The sequence below is a fragment of the Chionomys nivalis genome, chromosome 7 (genome assembly GCF_950005125.1).
Source record: "Chionomys nivalis chromosome 7, mChiNiv1.1, whole genome shotgun sequence".
NCBI classification, from domain to species: Eukaryota; Metazoa; Chordata; class Mammalia; order Rodentia; family Cricetidae; genus Chionomys; species Chionomys nivalis.
The window spans coordinates 39484387-39500739 of NC_080092.1; the positions used below are offsets into that span (position 1 = coordinate 39484387).

General features: G+C 52.6%; 1 protein-coding gene across 3 annotated transcripts in view; it reads left to right on the forward strand.

The window, feature by feature from the left end:
* Positions 1-395: 395 nt before the first annotated feature.
* The window catches only part of Galnt10 (polypeptide N-acetylgalactosaminyltransferase 10), a 140139-nt gene continuing 124181 nt past the window's right edge, over positions 396-16353 (forward strand). The window contains exon 1 of one of the 3 annotated variants that reach the window (XM_057776345.1): positions 396-667. In XM_057776345.1, coding sequence (XP_057632328.1) covers positions 509-667 — 159 coding nt within the window. In that variant the 5' untranslated portion in view covers positions 396-508. The remainder of the gene's footprint in view (positions 668-16353) is intronic. The other 2 variants (XM_057776347.1, XM_057776346.1) reach the window with 2 other exon arrangements.

The following is a 16353-nucleotide window of genomic DNA, read 5'->3' on the forward strand; positions in this document are numbered from 1 at the left end:
CGCAGGGGTCTTTGGGGCGTCCCCGATAACACGCCCAGCGGCCCCCAGCTAGCGCCCAACTCCCCAACTCCGGGACTTTGGCAAAGCGGCGGCGGGCGGGGAGCAGCGGAGAAGCAGGACGCACCATCGAGGCCCGCGGGGGGGAAGCGTAATGGAGTCAGGGCTCTCTGCACCCCAAAGGGCTGAGATACTCTATAAGTATGTGGAGGATTGAAGGACTGAAGAGTATAGGGCTCAACCGTGCATTCCTCGGCAGGAGACGAGGTGTGCAGGACTTGGGATGAGCTGCCGGGGGATGGAGAGGTTGGGGCGCACCCCCGCGGCGGCGACATGGTGGAGGCGCCCGGCTCCCCCGCCGGCGAGCAGCGGAAGTGCCGCGGAGTTGGAGCGGGGCCGGCGCCGCGGCCGCTTCTGCTGGCCGAACTGCTGCCGCCGCCGGGCGGGCGGGCAGGAGGACGCGCAAAGCCGGAGCGGGCGCGGCGGGGCGCGGCGGGGCGGACCGGCCCCGATGAGGCGTAAAGAGAAGCGGCTCCTGCAGGCGGTGGCGCTGGCTCTGGCGGCCCTGGTCCTCCTGCCCAACGTGGGGCTCTGGGCTCTGTACCGCGAGCGGCAGCCCGACGGTAGCCCTGGGGGATCAGGAGTGGCAGTGGCCCCCGCGGTGGTACAGGTGAGTGGTCCGCGGTCGTGAATGGGGAGCACCCTCTCTCCGATTTCGCTCCCAGCCTGCAGTTCCTTGCTTCACCTGCCTTGCGTGTCTGCCCCGAAGCAGAGCTTCCCATTTTGGGGATCGGAACATCGAGGCTCTGGGAAAGTGAAAGACTTATCCAGGCTCCTACTCCAGCCTAAAATAGTGTTCAGCCCTGGACCCTTTTCCTAGCTGACCCCGTTCCTCTTTTTGCCGTCTATTATTCCTGGCATCTTCAACTCTTTCCTTGGAGGATCCTGCCTGAATCTCCATGCCACCCAGGAGTGTTCCTTCTGTCGGTAGGAAGGGAGATATTTGCTGTTCTTGTCTGTGTTCTTCAAATTGTCTCTGCCCCTAGCCCCCATCCTCACCGGCTATTTCTAGTGTCACCAGACCTTTCCTGGTTTGACGTCTACACAGGGACGCCTAGGTCTTCTCTAGGTCTCCCACCTGGAGCCTCTGTTTTTGTTTGTAGCTTATTTAATGCATATGTGTGCCTTGCCTACATGTATGTGTGCACCATAGGTGTGCCTGGTGCCCACTAAGGCCAGAAAAAGGCATAGGACCCTCTGAAACCGGAGTTACAGATAGCTCTGAATCACCATGTGGGTGCTGGGAATCTAACCTGCATCCTCTGTGAGACCAGCTAGTGCAAGCCATCTCCCTGCAACACACGCTGCACCCCGCCTCTATTTCAGTCAGATTCTGTGCCTCTCGAGAATACTGAGCCCTTGCCTCCGAGGAGGTCCGGTAGGGAGTGCCTGTCCTGGAATTTGTCGCCTTTGGTCCTTTGGGGAGCCCAAAAGTCACAGAGATGCCCTGGTAGAGAGCTCTCCAAATGTCACAGAGCTACAGGTTCCCAGTGCCTCCAGCACAGGACACCTCCAGTCTTCCTTCTTTGTACTGAGATGTGATTATTGTAGACAAAATTGGGATGGTCTGCCTCTTCACAGTTGTGCGTGTGTGTTTGTATGTACAGTGCATACAGCTGTGGATGTGGACTAGCAGCCTCCTGGCATAGATAAGTGCTGTCATTTTCCTCTGACCATCCCAGCTTTTCTACCCCAGCTCCTGGCAAGAGCGGGCATGCTTGAGCTGTCTCCTCTAGTGGGACATTGCCTGAAGTTGTGGGTCAGGGTCAGTCTTGACTGATTGATGACTGGCTTCGGGGGAGGAGGCTGACTTTTTGAGACCGATGCTTTAACCCCCTTCCCTTCCAGTGTTAGGCTGCCATCTGGGCATTCTGACTTCTGGGGGCATGGAGGACTCTTTGCTACAAAGCAGATCAATTTGAACCTAGCTCATCGCTCTGATAGTTTGTGAATCATCCCAAAGTCTGGGTGATCTAGCTATCTGGTAGACCTTACTGTTTGGCAAACTCTGACTTCTCTTCCTTAAGCTCTTTGTCTGAGTGGGGTTTTCCTGTGGGAAATCTCTTTCCTCTGTTACTGCCCCATGTGACATCAGTGGCCAGACTCATGTTCTTAGCTCAACTGTTAACTTGCTGTGTGATGATGAGTCTGGTCTCCCTCTCTGAGCCTTGCTTGCTCCATGTGTATAATTTGATGCCAACATTCTGTGATGCTGTCTGTACCCGTGAGGAGTGGGACAGACCACTCCTTTTTCCTTTCCTGAGGTCCCTTATAGCATTCCTACCTTGGGATGCTCTGCTGGACACAGCCTTGGCTGGGGAGTGGGGGGGATGTCCAGCCAGGTGCAGACTCTCTTGTGGAATACCTGTGACCAATTCCAAAATAGCTCTTGACATTCTGCCTCTGCCTGGAGAGAGCCCTCATAATTCACTTGCTATGGAGGCCAAAGACATCCTAATTTTCATTTTCTATAGAACCAGATGTGTAACGGGGAGGTCAAGGTTAACTGCCAGTTTGGCCTTAGCTTTCATGGTAAATTACTCACTGTGCAAAAGGGTATTGATGGAGTAAGGCCACCTTTTGGGCAGAGAGGGGGGGGGGAGAGGAGCAGCTACCGAGTGCCTCTTAGAGGCACTGCCTGGACCTCTCGGCTCTCCAGTTTTTTTTTTGTTTGTTTGTTTGTTTGTTTTGTCTGCCTCTTAGAATATGGCATAGAGAGAAGGGGAAAACGTTGAAGAGGTTTGGGAGGGCTGCTGTGTGATTATCCTTGCTTCTTGGGAGTCGCAGATGGGAGCTGTTTCCCAAGGATGGGCCCTGGTAGGTGCGGCAGGATTCAGCATTCATGGGCTGCCTTTCTAGAACACTCTTCCAGTTTTCCACACAGCCTCTTTGTGCTCCATTCTCCTGCAGATGCAGAGCCCTCCGGCCCCTCTTCTGAATGTCACTTGGCCTCCAGGAAAGAGGCTGGCTTCTCCCACCCCTCCATATCTGGAGCCTTCAGGGAGTCTGTCAAGTGGCTAGGCGGGAAACAGTCTTCAGCACCCAGTATTGTTGGGACGGTGCTAAGCAGTTGTCACTCTGTCACTGTTGCGTGCCATCTCCAAGCATGGCTGTGATCTTTCTAGACTGGAATGTGGCTGGGTTGATAGAGTACTTGCTCGTGACCAATCCTCAGCACCATATAAACTTTCCTGGTAGTGCGCATCTGTAATTCCAGATATTAGCAGGTGACAGCAGGGCGCTCAAGAGTTCAAGGCCACCCTGGGCTATCTGAGCCCTTGCTCTAGAAAAACAACTGTTGGGATTTTATCCCCGTGAGATAGTCTAGTAGCTCTTCTGTGAGGTTCCTTACCTCGGTTTTAGCAGTCCTCAGATGCTTTGACCTGTTGCCTAATCCCGAAGCCTCTGGAGCAGCCAAGCAGGACATTGGGTTCATAAGGCACACAGCACGGGCTCAGAGTCTAGCTGGTCACACATCTGGCTTTCCCGAAAGTTGCGAGATTCAGTCAGGAAAGCTGGCCTCGAGGCCGTTTTTGTTTTAACTGGGGGATCCTTCTCATTCCCACTCCTTAGTCAGCCTGACATCTTGGTTTAATTCTAGCACTGGTTTCATCTTGCAGGCTTGGGGACTGGTTTTTAAAATCCCACAGTAGGAATCCGGGTGCAGCTCCTCCCCACTTCTGTGCCAGGCTCTCTAGTGAGAAATGGTTTCCCTGGGTCATGGCAGAGATGGGTGGGATCGTGGAATACCAGTGAATATGGATATGATTTTCAAGTCTCAGGATTTTCCTCATTGTATCAGAGCTGAACTTTGTTCTTGGGACACCCGGAATCAATACCTTCCCCCCTTTCAGTCTTCCTGGTAGCAGAACCTTCCCCGTCAGCAAGTTAAATACCACAGAAATGCGGTCTGGAGCGGTTTCTTTACTTTTCCATAAAGGGGTTGGTATCCCTGAGACTGCTAATCACTTCTCTGTCAGCTTGCCCAGATGCAATCCAATGCCACCAGGGAAGGGTTCTTGACTTACCAGAGCAAATCTGCCTCCGCCTGTTCCTCTTCCTCCTGGGCCCACTGTATGTAGAGAAAAGCCTGGCAGAGGTCTGACTTTCGGTCTTCTCTGGTCGGTCTTTTCTGGCCCTTGTAGTCCTCACCTGTGAAATGTGTGTAGCTTCAGAAAGGAGAGAGGCAAATATATTTCATCATGGTGTTTCCCCATCTAGGGTGCCCTCCCCCCCCCCATGGCCAGGAGAGACACTATTGATCCATCTTTACCACTAAAATCCCAGACTCGGCCTCCGTCTGCTGCTCAAGTGGGGTTGCTGACATTTGTGAACTGGGAAATAGATGTTTTGTTGTGGCTTTTCTGACCGTGTCATCCCAGGGTCCCAGGAGTTTGGAAGCGTGTGTAGGAACAGTCTAGAGTCAAGCTGAAGCCTCGACTTAGGTGTTTTGTTCGAGTTCTAGCTGCTTCTCGCAGGCAGCTTTTTGTGTGTCAGCTCCGGTGACAGATAACAGATAATGGAGCGAGGGATGGGAAAGCAAAGGCCTATTTAAAAGATAACCATCGAGCTTGCTAATTGTACCTTGTCTACCTCCCGACTCTTTTTCAGAGGTGGCACCCAGGATGTCTTTTGTCGCTTTATAAAAGGCACCTGGAGGTGAAGGAGGCCCTGAATAACTCACTGATCCTTACCGTGGCCTCTGTGTTTTGTATAGCTACCCAGTCTTTCTCATCTTCCATGGATGTCTTGAGTCTGGAAGCAGAGAGTTTGTATACGAATTTTGTTTTTCCAGAGAACCCCTGCTCTCATGTCTGGTAAAATGGGGACAGGAGGAAGATTCTACAGGTAGGAGTTCCCACGGGTTCCCCAGTGGCCTCCTTGCCCTCTGATGTCTGGAGACCAGGAAGGTAGAATGTGTTTGTCGAATGATGTACAGTGTCAGAGCAGGCAGGGGGCTTCATAGAACATCGAGTCCAACCCCCCTTCATTTCTGTCTGATGGAACCTGGGGCTCCAGAGGGGGCGATCACTTAAACAGGTTCTCCCAGGAATCGCGCAGGCGGGGATGCAGCGCTCTGAGGTCCACGAACCGTTTCACAGCAGGGGCTTTTCCTCTGCCATTATTTCCCCTGAGAGCCAAGATGATCTCGCAGAGTCTTGGAGGCCAGCAAATAAAATGGATTAAATGTTAAGGCCCTGAAGGGACCCCGCTTGGGGTAGAGGGATTCAAAGGCTTGTGGCAGCGTTACTGTCCACAGCAGACAGAACTAACTGGCCCTTAGGGCCTCCTTATGTCCTCTTCTGCATCTATTTTGAATAACAGCAGATCAGCATGAAACGAATACAGAACCTCACAGAACCTCACAGGCTCCAAGGACCACTGTGGTTCTTTTTTTTTTTTTTTTTTTTTTGGTTTTTCGAGACAGGGTTTCTCTGTGGCTTTGGAACCTGTCCTGGAACTAGCTCTTGTAGACCAGGCTGGTCTTGAACACACAGAGATCCACCTGCCTCTGCCTCCCAAGTGCTGGGATTAAAGGCGTGCGCCACCACCGCCCAGCGGACCACTGTGGTTCTAAGTATTGGGTGATCTGGATTCTCTTGCTTTCTCTGATAGCTCTGACCTAGACCGAGTCCTGGGACCTAGACATAATCCTGGAAGAGTCTGTCTCTAGCTGCCTGTGTAGATGAGAGAAGAAACCATCTTTCTTTATGAGCCCTCGCTGGTCCTCATGTCCCATTTTAGGGTTGCCATGCTCAGAAGCTATCACAACCACCTATCTGAAGGCAGACTCCGCCCATGCTGGAGCAGGGGGTGGGAGAAAAGCTGCTCCCCACAGAAGGGTCTGAACACTCATAGGAACGAGGGGGACCTTGAGCAGATCTCAAGCTAGCACACCTACCCGGAGTCCAGGTGCATTATCCCAAGGCACTGGACTCAGTCATCAGAATCCCGCCTCTTGGCCCCCCTGGACTCACCCTCACACGCGGAATCTGTGCCTGTGAGTTTGTGCTCTCATCAGCCCTGCGCATCTTGGACCGAGATTCGGAGTGTGGCCTTGTCTGCAGCTGGGGAGGCAGGGGCCCAGATTTTTGGAAGGTGGAGAGCCATCTTCTGATTGCATCTTGCCAGTTCTGCGGTCTCCTTCATGTCCTGAGTGCAGCCCTCTTCCTCCCCACACGAAAATCCAGTCCACTGCATATTTTTCACAAGCTGAAAAAAGAATTTGTGTCTCCTCAGCTTCGACTCTTTTCTGCCTGGCCCTGTTCACTGGAGGAGGCGGAGTGTTCATACTTTGGAAGCTAGAGGAAGCTAAACAATTCCGCTCGCTGCGGTGGGTGGGTGTGTGTTTATGCGTGTGTAGCTTTCTCTCCATGTGGTGCTCTCCTCTCTCTTATCTCTTCATGGTTTCTGTTTGCTGCCCTCTGCTGAGTGTTGATAGCAGAGGGAAAGGAAGAAAGCAAGCCCCCGATTTCTTCCCTTTGCTCCTAAGAGAAAGCTGAGCTTCAGGCACTGGATTCTCTTCCACTTTCTCGGGACAGACTCCTTCACCTAAAACAGCGATAGTAAGAATGGAGTTGGGGGCTGGGGAGGTGGCTCCATTCTGCAAACTCAAGGACCTGTATTTGAATCTCCAGCACCCACATAAAAAGCCTGCCTGGCATGGCTGGCAGTGTGTACCTCAGTAATGAGGGCAAAGACACTGTATTCTAAGAGCCTGCTGGAGAGCCAGGCTAGCCAAAACAGTGACCTTCTGAGTCAGTGAGTGACCGACCCTAAGGACAATAAGATAGGGAGTGGTAGAGGAAGACACTTCATGTCCTGTTCTAGCTTCCACACGCATGGGCATGGTGCACACAGCTGGACATTCACATACATAATTACACACACACACACACACACACACGTGCACATACACGCACATACACACAGAGAGTGATGTTGAGCCCTTCAGTAATTACTGATTAGGAAAAAAGGACCTGTCTCTTAGCCTGTCCCTCTACTCCCTCCTACTGGGATGTCCGAGCAGAAGGGAGAGGCCATTATCTTGGGATGGAATCTTCCCAGGAAGCCTGTGGGTGATGCTATGATAGGCCTTTCCTGCTCTCTTAGACTGTGAATGGCCTGTTACAAGGCTCCAACTTTGTCACCCCACAGCCGGATTCAAATCCCCAGGCCTAGGGTGGGCCACGTGACATCCGCACCTGAAATCCCTGGGCTGTGTCACAAGAGTGACGGTAATTATCTTGGTATTTCTTTTGAGGATGAACTAGTCACAGGTCACTGCACGCAAAGCCCTGAGAACGGCACTTAGCACCGAGCTGGAGCCCCTGACAGCCACAAATGTGACTGTGGTTCAGCTTGACCTGGCTTTGGGTAGGGACTGGTTTCTTTGTGTCTCTGTGTCTGAGAGGGTGTGAAGCTATGCTGTCACCGAGAAGTGAGAGCTCTGGAAGGGTGGTCTGGTAAACATGGAGGTGGTACAGGTTCTGAGCATTGCCGTAGCTGGGAGGTATTGCGGTATGAACGACTTCTCTTTGCCTGCCGCTCTCTGACTGTCTGGAACCTGAAGCAGTCTTGAGTGGTGTCTTCACGCTTCCCACCTGGGAGGGAACCCAAGCCCCTGATGTCTTTCTAGGGTTATCTTCTTGCCAGCCACCTCCAGGAAGTGTGTTTGATCACTTTAGCCCAGGAAGTTCTCCCTGAGCCTTTCCTCATCTGCCTGCTTGGGTGGGAGGCCTTTCTGGGGGCCTGCTCTCTTTGGTGAGACATACGTGATCGTTTCTGACTAGTACAGACAGCTTCATGAAGGCAGGGACTCGCCCCTCCTGTTTGTGTTTTCACATTAGTGACCGAGGACTGAGGGATGAACTGCCTGGTTCTCTCAGTAGCCACTGGCCAGGGCTGGAGGCTCAGCTTCAGGTGTGGCTTGTAGTACAATTAATAAAAACCCAGAAACAAATATTGGGGTTCAGTCTGAAGACCAGAAAAGCAAAGCAGCTCTTATCTCTACCTCAGTGCAAAAATGGGAACCCTGCCTCTGGGAATCCTCAGAATGAGATTGAGCCTGAAACCTGTCTCCTCCCATCTTATATTCCTCTCTAGTGCTGGGTTTAAAGGCGTGCACCACTACCGCCTGGTTTCTATTGCAAACTAGCCTGGCTACTGGGATTAAAGGTGTATGTCACCACCGCCTGGTCTGTATGGCTGATCAGTGCAGCTCTTTTACTCTCTGCTCTTCAGGAAAGCTTCATTTATTAAAATACAAATGAAATATCACTACATTGACTTCCATGACCTGCAGGGTGCTGAGAACCCCTGAGCCTGGGAAGGATGAACTCTTCAAATGTGGAGGAGCTTCCACCCTGTGGTTTCTCACACACATCTTTTCTTTGCCACATCTGGGAGGCAGAGCACTTCTTGGGCCTACTCCACTCCCATGTGAGGGTCTCTTGCAGGCCTCTTCTCTGGGAGTGCCTTCCTCTGCAGCTTTCCTGTCGGACAGTGAAGAGTGGCACTGTGCCAGATGCCAGCAGGTCAGGCTCCGAGCCTGGATCCTGGTCTCGATCCAGTCTGAGTGGTGACCTTTAGCATGCTCTTTGGGCTGCACACACTGGCTGGGCGCCTGCCATCTACTGCTTTCCAGGATGGGGTTGTACCTGTGAGATCCGGGCAGCGTGCCTGACCCAGGGGCCCCAAGGGAAGGGTGGCTTCATGGAGAATGCATGAGCCTCTCCCTTTAAGGATGAGGTCAGGAGAGACAGTGTGGAGCTGGGAACCAGTCCTCTCTCATTACCAGGTCTGGCAGCCCCGACTTAGGTACCGTGACTGGCCTTTGAGGCCTCAAGTTCCTTCTCCCCAAATGGGCATGCTACACTGTGTCACGGTGGCCTGGTGTTAGTTAAAGATGGGGTGACTGGGGACAGCAAGGTTCAGTAACATATCTGGGGCCACGCAGCCAAGCAGAGAGGGTAACAGGCTCGGCTGCTTCTGTCTCTAGCCCTCACTTTAAAGCCACCGTCTGTGTGATTGGGCTGAATCCAGTCTGCCCCCTCCCTTGGAGTGCAGAAGGACAAGGTGGAGGTCAGCACTGCGGGCCATAAACCCCTCGCTCCTTTCTGATGACGGCTGCTTCTGGAAAGCTGCTCCTCTGCTGGGTGCCCAGTAGCAGTGCCAGGACGAGGACCACAACTGGACATGGTCCTTTGGCCACCTAAGAGCCTGGACCTCCAGTTGTGTGCTGATGTGGGTCTCCCCAGGAGGCAGGTTGGTCTAGAGGGAAGGGGTTTCCTAAAGGGGTTGAGTTGGAATATCTGGTGGAGGTGTGTGTGGCTTCCTGCCGCTCAGGCGCACTGCGCGAGTGGGAACTCTCTTGCCTATTTCCTTCTGAATATTGATCGTTGTCAGCTGCTGACAGCGGAGGGTGTGTGTGTGTGTGTGTGTGTGTGTGTGATTTGTGAAATAACTAGTTTCTACATTTGCTACCTAACTTCAGCAAGCAGTTAATGATGCCAGTGCACTGGGGTCTGTAATTTGACTTCCTGGTTATTCTACTGACAATAAGCCTTAACAGCTGTGTTCTTCAAAAGCTTTTCATTAATTGTGTGTGGGGAGGTGTCGGTGGGGGAATGAGTGGGTGTAGGTGCATTTGCACATATACGCACATGTATGTGTTGGCTGAAGGGCAACTTCAGATGTCATTCTTTGAGTATTGTCTGCTTTGTTTTTTGAGACAGGGTCTCTCAGTGAGACCTGAGCTTCACCAGTTTGGTTAGACTAGCTAGTGACCCTCATGCCTCCTCCTGTCCATTGCTAGGTTACAGCTGTGTCACCACAGCTGGCTTTTTTTTTCTTTGAGACAGGGTTTCTCTGTAGCTTTGGAGCGTGTCCGGAACTCACTTGGTAGACTAGGCTAGCCTCGAACTCACGGAGATCGGCCTGTCTCTGCCTCCTGAGTGCTGGGATTAAAGGCAGACTGATTTTTTTTTTTTAGGCATCCAGTTCTGGTCTTCAAGCTTGCATGGGAAGTACGTGGACCACGCTAAGCCCCACTCCCCACCCCAGGTCCCCAGTTTCCAGGCGTCTTCTAATGAATTCTAGCCTGTGGATGGACCCTATTTGACCCAGCAGAATGTTGTGACTTGTCCAGCATTGGCCTTTAGTTGGCTAGACTTCATTGTTTTTAAATGTTAGCGAGTCAATAAATCCAGTTAGTATTCCAACACAGATGAGGAAGGTTCTCTTGAGGCCCCACCCCTAGCTGAGGACCTATGTATGATTGATGGCTGCTGGTGGGGGGAGAGTCTGTTCTTCCATGAGACTGTGGCTGTTGATAGGCTGTCCATGCTCCAGTGGACCAGCCCACACCCCAGTGAGCAGCACTGATTGCATTCTGGGGTTATTAAAAAAGAAGACATGAAGGTGGGAGGGAGGAGTTGCGAGGCGAATGTGATCAAATTACCTTGTATACATATATGAAACTGTCAGAGAAAAATGATACAATAAAAAATAAGTTGCTAAATAATTTATATTTTTAGGGAAAATTCTCACTTTTGGCCTTTTGGGGTCTGGCCACAGACCCAGATATATCATGAAGATGTGCCAGGTTCAACAGCAGCTGCCTCTCTAGAGGCCCCTATCTCCCTCCAGCTTTCCAAACCCTGCCGCCCTCTGTGGTCTGAAACCTGGTCCCTCCCCCTTCAAATAATCAGTGTCATGGGAGCCACTTAAACTCCTTGATGAGACGCTAAACCAAGAACAGGTAAGTTCGGTCTGAGCCTTCCAACTGGCAGACTCTCTCCAGGGTGATAACTGGGAACAGTTAAGTGTGTGGTCCCTGGTTATCAAACTATCTAAGCTTATATATATATGAGATATATATCTCACCTACATGGGGGGGTCCCTTGCCCTGAACTTGGCTCCCCTGTGTCTGGTGAAGCTTTCTCGTTGTTGCTAGGGGATTGTTGGTGGTAGTTTGTTAGTTAGTTAGCAGCTGTGTGGACACGGCCTTCCCCGTTTTCTCCTTCCTGTGTTGGCTCTCAGCCTGCTCTGCCTGTGCATTCCTATATTGGGAAAGTGGCAGGATGTGGTAGGATTTTTGCAGGAGAGTGAGGACAGCTTCCTCAGCGACAGGGGACTCAACCACCCCAGAGTCATCAGAGAGCAGAGGATTGGGGTCCCCGGTGCATCCTGGGGGAGACAGTTCAGCTGAATGCAGCCATGCAGGCCTGAGTCCAAGGCCCTCGGATGGATTGGCCACAGTTCAGGGACGTTGTGTGGGGCTTTTGCCATGGCAAGTGCACGGAATGGGGGAAGCGTCAATGGGAGCCTTGGCCTGGGGTGGTCGCAGTTCTGGCCTGACAGCCTGCCCTGTCTTTGCGGCCTTGCTCCTTAGCTGAAACAGTGACGATCATTTATTTATGGAGTTAGCCTGCATTTGACACACCGTGTGATGATGACCTTTCTCCAGCCCTCTGACCCCCAGGTGGGGGACATTCTGCTTGTTGTTACTGTGTGGATGGGACAGTAGGCTTAGGACACCTAAGTAACTCCCAGGCCTCTGCAAAAACAAACCACAGCAGGTGCTTCTGCTTAGGTTTCTGGCTCCCAGATCTGTGTTCTTAGCTAGCTGCCAAATCTGATTGACCCCCAAGGGGAGTCATCTCACCTCTCTGCCTGTAAAATGGAGACTACTTTCCTGGAGTGTGAGCTGCGTGCAGCTAGAAGGGGGAGGATAGTTTCCCACACACAGCCCTCCCCACCCCCCCACAGCCCTCCCCCCCACCCCTGCACAGTTGTCAGACTCTAGTATGGGGGAGTTTTCTCGCCCTCTGGGGTACAGATCCTGGTCCCTCCCATCCCCAGCCTGAATCCTGCTGCTCTCTAGCTCCCCTGGCAGTAGGAGAGACAGCTGACAGCTCCTGCCACTGCCTGGGCCAGGGAACAATGGGGGACATTGAGAAGGCTGCCAGGTGCCAAGCCGGAGGTAATAAAGGAACATTTGATTACTTTCAACCCAAATTGTCAGGCTCTCTCTCTTTCTCTCGGCAGCAGTTAAAGGGTACACAAAAAGGTATGGCTTCCCTCCCTTGGGCTGCTGCCACTTCCTGCCAGGGCCACCATCTTTAACCTGAGCCTCCCAGTGATGGGAAGCTCACCCCACTTCCCCCGGCAGGTTCCTCCGTGTTCCACTGTGGGCTTGGGGTGACAAAGGATGTCTCAGTTGCCCTCCGCTCTGCTTTTCTGCCTCTTCTCAAGTTGTTCCTTTCCCAGCAAGCCTTGCTTGACCACTCGAGGAGGAATTTGAATGTCTCTTAGAAGCGTGTGTGGAACTTGCTACTTTGTATAACCCCAGGCACCTAGGTTTACCCAGCAAAGGGAAGTCACGTTTCTGAGCCATCCCGGGAGGAACTCTGTTGGGGAGGCTGGGGAGGCGTTAGATGGGCTTAGATGGGCTTGGGGGCCGATAGGATCCCAGACTGCTGCAGGTGAGCACGCACCCCCTCCCTGCCTCCCCCATCCCTAGGAGTTCTGTTCCCAAACATGGCCATTGTGTCTGCAGGTAATTTTTCAGTCAAGAGATCCCGTGGGCTTGTGGACAGTCTGGTTTCTGTCGCAGCTACTAAAATATGCCATTGCGGTGTGAGCGTGACCACACCATGTGGGAATGCTCTGTGTTCTAGTGGAACTTCCTTCGTGGAACAGGCAGCATGTGGAGCAGGTATGTTCTAGTTTGCTGGCCCCTGCTCTGGTCGCTTCCTGATAGTGGAGCTCTCAGTTGACAGGTGAGTTGGACAACAACCTGGTGGAGTTGTCTGACCTCGGGCTGGCTCCCAACCACGGAGTGCCTCCATTCCTCCACTTGTAAGCTGTGGCCATTGAGAGGACGAGTCCTGAGGGTCCTGCCAGCTCCGGATGCACAGTGAGACCCTGCCTTCTCCAATGGGTCTGGCCTGTTGTCACAGCTGAGCAGAGAGCTGCAGCGCATACCAAATACTTCCTCCCGCTGATGCCCAACCTGGTGCCTGCCCCACCTCTCTGAGATCATAGCCCTGCCCTCCTGTGAGATCATAGTCCAGTCGGTCCATCCAGAGAATGTGTCATAGGCAGAGCTCAGAGGCTCCTGTCCCTCCTTTGAAACCCCCCAGCTTGCTAAGGCAATGCCCATGGTATATGCAGCTCAAGTTCCCGCTTGGTCTGGTCCCTGGTCACCTTTCACGGTGTACCGGCTCCCCTCGACCTGCCCAGCACTCCAGCCGTGGCAGACATCTTAACACACTAGGCATGTTTTCTCTTCCATGATCCTGGACATAGAATGTTCTTCCCAGAGACCGGTGCATGATTAGATCACGATCTTTGAGGTCTCCGCTCCAGTATCTCAACGGGAATTGTCCCTACCGCACCTTAGCAATGAATAGTAGCACGGCCCCATTTAGTCATTGACTGGGTAATGTTTCTGTCCAGCGCTGTCAGGGTGGGCACCTTGCCTGTCTCACTTAAAGCTGCATGCACAGCCATAGCACACAGTAGGTGCTCAGACTGTATGCTGAGTGGATGAATCAGTGGTGTGCGCTCTTGTCTCTGAGCACCCTTGAGGCGGAGCCGTGGCTGCTGAATCTTACCTCCTACTCTCTCCCAGCATCTCATGTGAACACCCTGGTGCTTCGGTTCTGGGAGACACTGCACACTTTCCTCTGGAAAGACAGGGGAGAGACAGACTTCCTTCTCCCCTGGTGGGATGCGAGGGCTTTGAGAGTGTGGGCTCATAGTAGCAGCCAAGGATTGTTGGCAGGGCTTGGAGGAGCCCTGGTGGGATCCCACTTCTCTCCTGCAAGCAGGCTCTGTCTTCAACCAAGCAGCTGGCTTGGTTGGTACCCTTGCCTGAGGAGGGTTTTACACATTCCCTTCAGATGTTCTTGGCTATTAGAAACGCCTTCTCTGAGCTGATATTTTCCCTGTGGTTCTTGGGCCCCTGGGCCCCTGCTTGCTTCTTGGGTGGTGGGGAGGTGTTTGTTACAGGTGGGACTGGGACTGAGTATCCTGTAGGTCTACGGTAGATCTCTGAGGAGAAGGGCTGCTGGCCAGGGCCAGCCTCTTCCTAGGCTCACAGTTCCTGTGAGGTAGATAAATAGGCAGATGGATTGGGGAGGAGGCTGCTAACATATCTGCAAGTCCTGCATTAAACTCCTAAGCCCCAGTTCCTCAGAATAAGACTTTTCATAGAAAGAGGGTGGGTCCAGTTAGGATAGGGCCATGCTGAAGTGGAAGGCATCCTTCACCCTCCATGACTGACGGGAGGCATTGACAGAAATGAAGAGACACAAAGAGGAAAGAGAGCCCAGAGAGCCCGGAGGTACCATCAGCCAGAAACACCTGGCACTCCCAGAGCCACAGGTAATAGTACTAGTCTCTTCCAGTTAATTCTGTCCCCTTTCAGCTTACGGGAAAGGTTCTCTCCTGAGAGAACATCAGCATGTCACACTGCACGTATGTGTTATTTAACTGAAGCCACGCTCCCAATTAAGCTCTTTCCCCTCCACCCTCTATACACCAGTCCATTTTGTCCCAGGGTCCTACCTTGATTGCAGCCATTAATTTTTGCTCTGAATTCCCACTAAATTGATTTGAGGAATTACCGTGTACGACATACAAAACACCAGGCCCTGCCCTGTGAGCTCCTGTCCTAAAGGGGAGCACAGATAGGTTCTGGGTGCTGCCCCGAGACCAGCATCCTGCTGTGGGGCGCTGGTTGACCCCACCATTGAGGTCAGAAAGGGTTTCTGCAAAGAGGTGATTTTTACACAGGACAAGGCCAAGAGCATAGCAGTGTGTGCCAAGTAGGGCTGGGCCTCTCAGGTAGCAGAAAGGGGACCTTCTCCCAGCAGCAATGGGGAAGGCAGCAGTCCCCAAAACTACGTGTGTCTGGAGAGGTAGGAGACACTGGATCTTAGACTCTGACTCCTGGGCTGGGGAGATCGGGAGGCTAGGATGGTTTGGGGCGGAAGATGACTAGTGGTCATGCAGGAGGAAGCTGAGGCAAAGATACTGAGGTGGAGGGAGAACAGATCTTCCTCCTGCAGAGAGCAGATCGCATGACAAGTCCCACAGCTGCAAGACTTGTCTCTTGCAGCCTCCAAGCCTCCGATGTTGGTGACAGTGCCTGCTGCTGGCTGTTTTGTCAGGTGTAGTGCGAAGCCCTCTGCTACCTTGTCTTTTTCAGTCCACCAGCAGCGGCTAGATTGTAATTATCCCCATCGAATACCCAGGGTGTGAAGCATCAGGGAAATGAACTGTTTTCGCATCCCAGGCTGTATTCCAGCCACTGAGAAGCTGACTGGCCCACAGAGCCTGGTGTCTCAACCTTAGACTACAAGGTGCCGCCATGGTAGCCCTGGAACAGGATGATACTAAGTTTGTGTGTGAGAACCAGTGAGTCTGTCCTCCATCTGTAGGAGGCTTACCGAAGAAGGAAACCCTGGGTTAATTCCGTCAAGAAGAATAAGGCAGGGTAGCCTGTAGTGAATTAACAGCTGGGGTGGGAACAGAGGGATTCCAGACAGGGACCAGCACACTTGGCATTGTGGGATGAGAGACTGCAGGGGGGAGAGCCCTCCCACCCCCCACCGCAGCAGCAGCAGCGGGCTGTGTGGGATACTCAAGGCCTCCCAAATTCAAAGGTACTTGGCCTTGAGAAGTAAAGGCAGGTGTTGGACTGAGAGAAACTGGCCTGCAGGCAGGACCAGGTCTATGATCGAGAAAGATCCGTCTTCTAGTTCCTGTAGCAGAGGAGTGCCCAGTCATAAAATCGTATGGCCAGAATTGCTTTTCAAACATCCTGCAATTTAAGAGTTGAAAACTGGGGTCTTTGTTTTTGTCCCTGGGGAGACAGGGAAACAAAAGGACCTGAAGGCTCTGTCTGTGGAGTTTCTGTCCCAGCTGGATTCTGTTTCATTCAACATGTCAGTCACTCGTCGGCTTTTGACTCAGTGCTGGATGTGCCCCAGGCTGGCTCTGCTAAGTACTTGACATTCCAAGAGGAAAGGATGGCTTTCCCCGTCCTTGAGGATAGCTAGACCACTGGACAGGTCATCCTAGGGCAGAAGGCTTGCCGTGCTGGAGTAAGCACAGTAAATGGTGCATAGCAACCCCAGACTGCCTCCTCGGCTGCTCCTCTCTCCTCTTTGCCCCTCCCCACCTTACTGTCCTGTCTGTTGCTGTGATAAAATCCCCTCACAAAGAGCCACTTCGGGGAGAGAGGGTTTATTTGGGATCGGGGTCCTATCTGCGTTGTTGTCT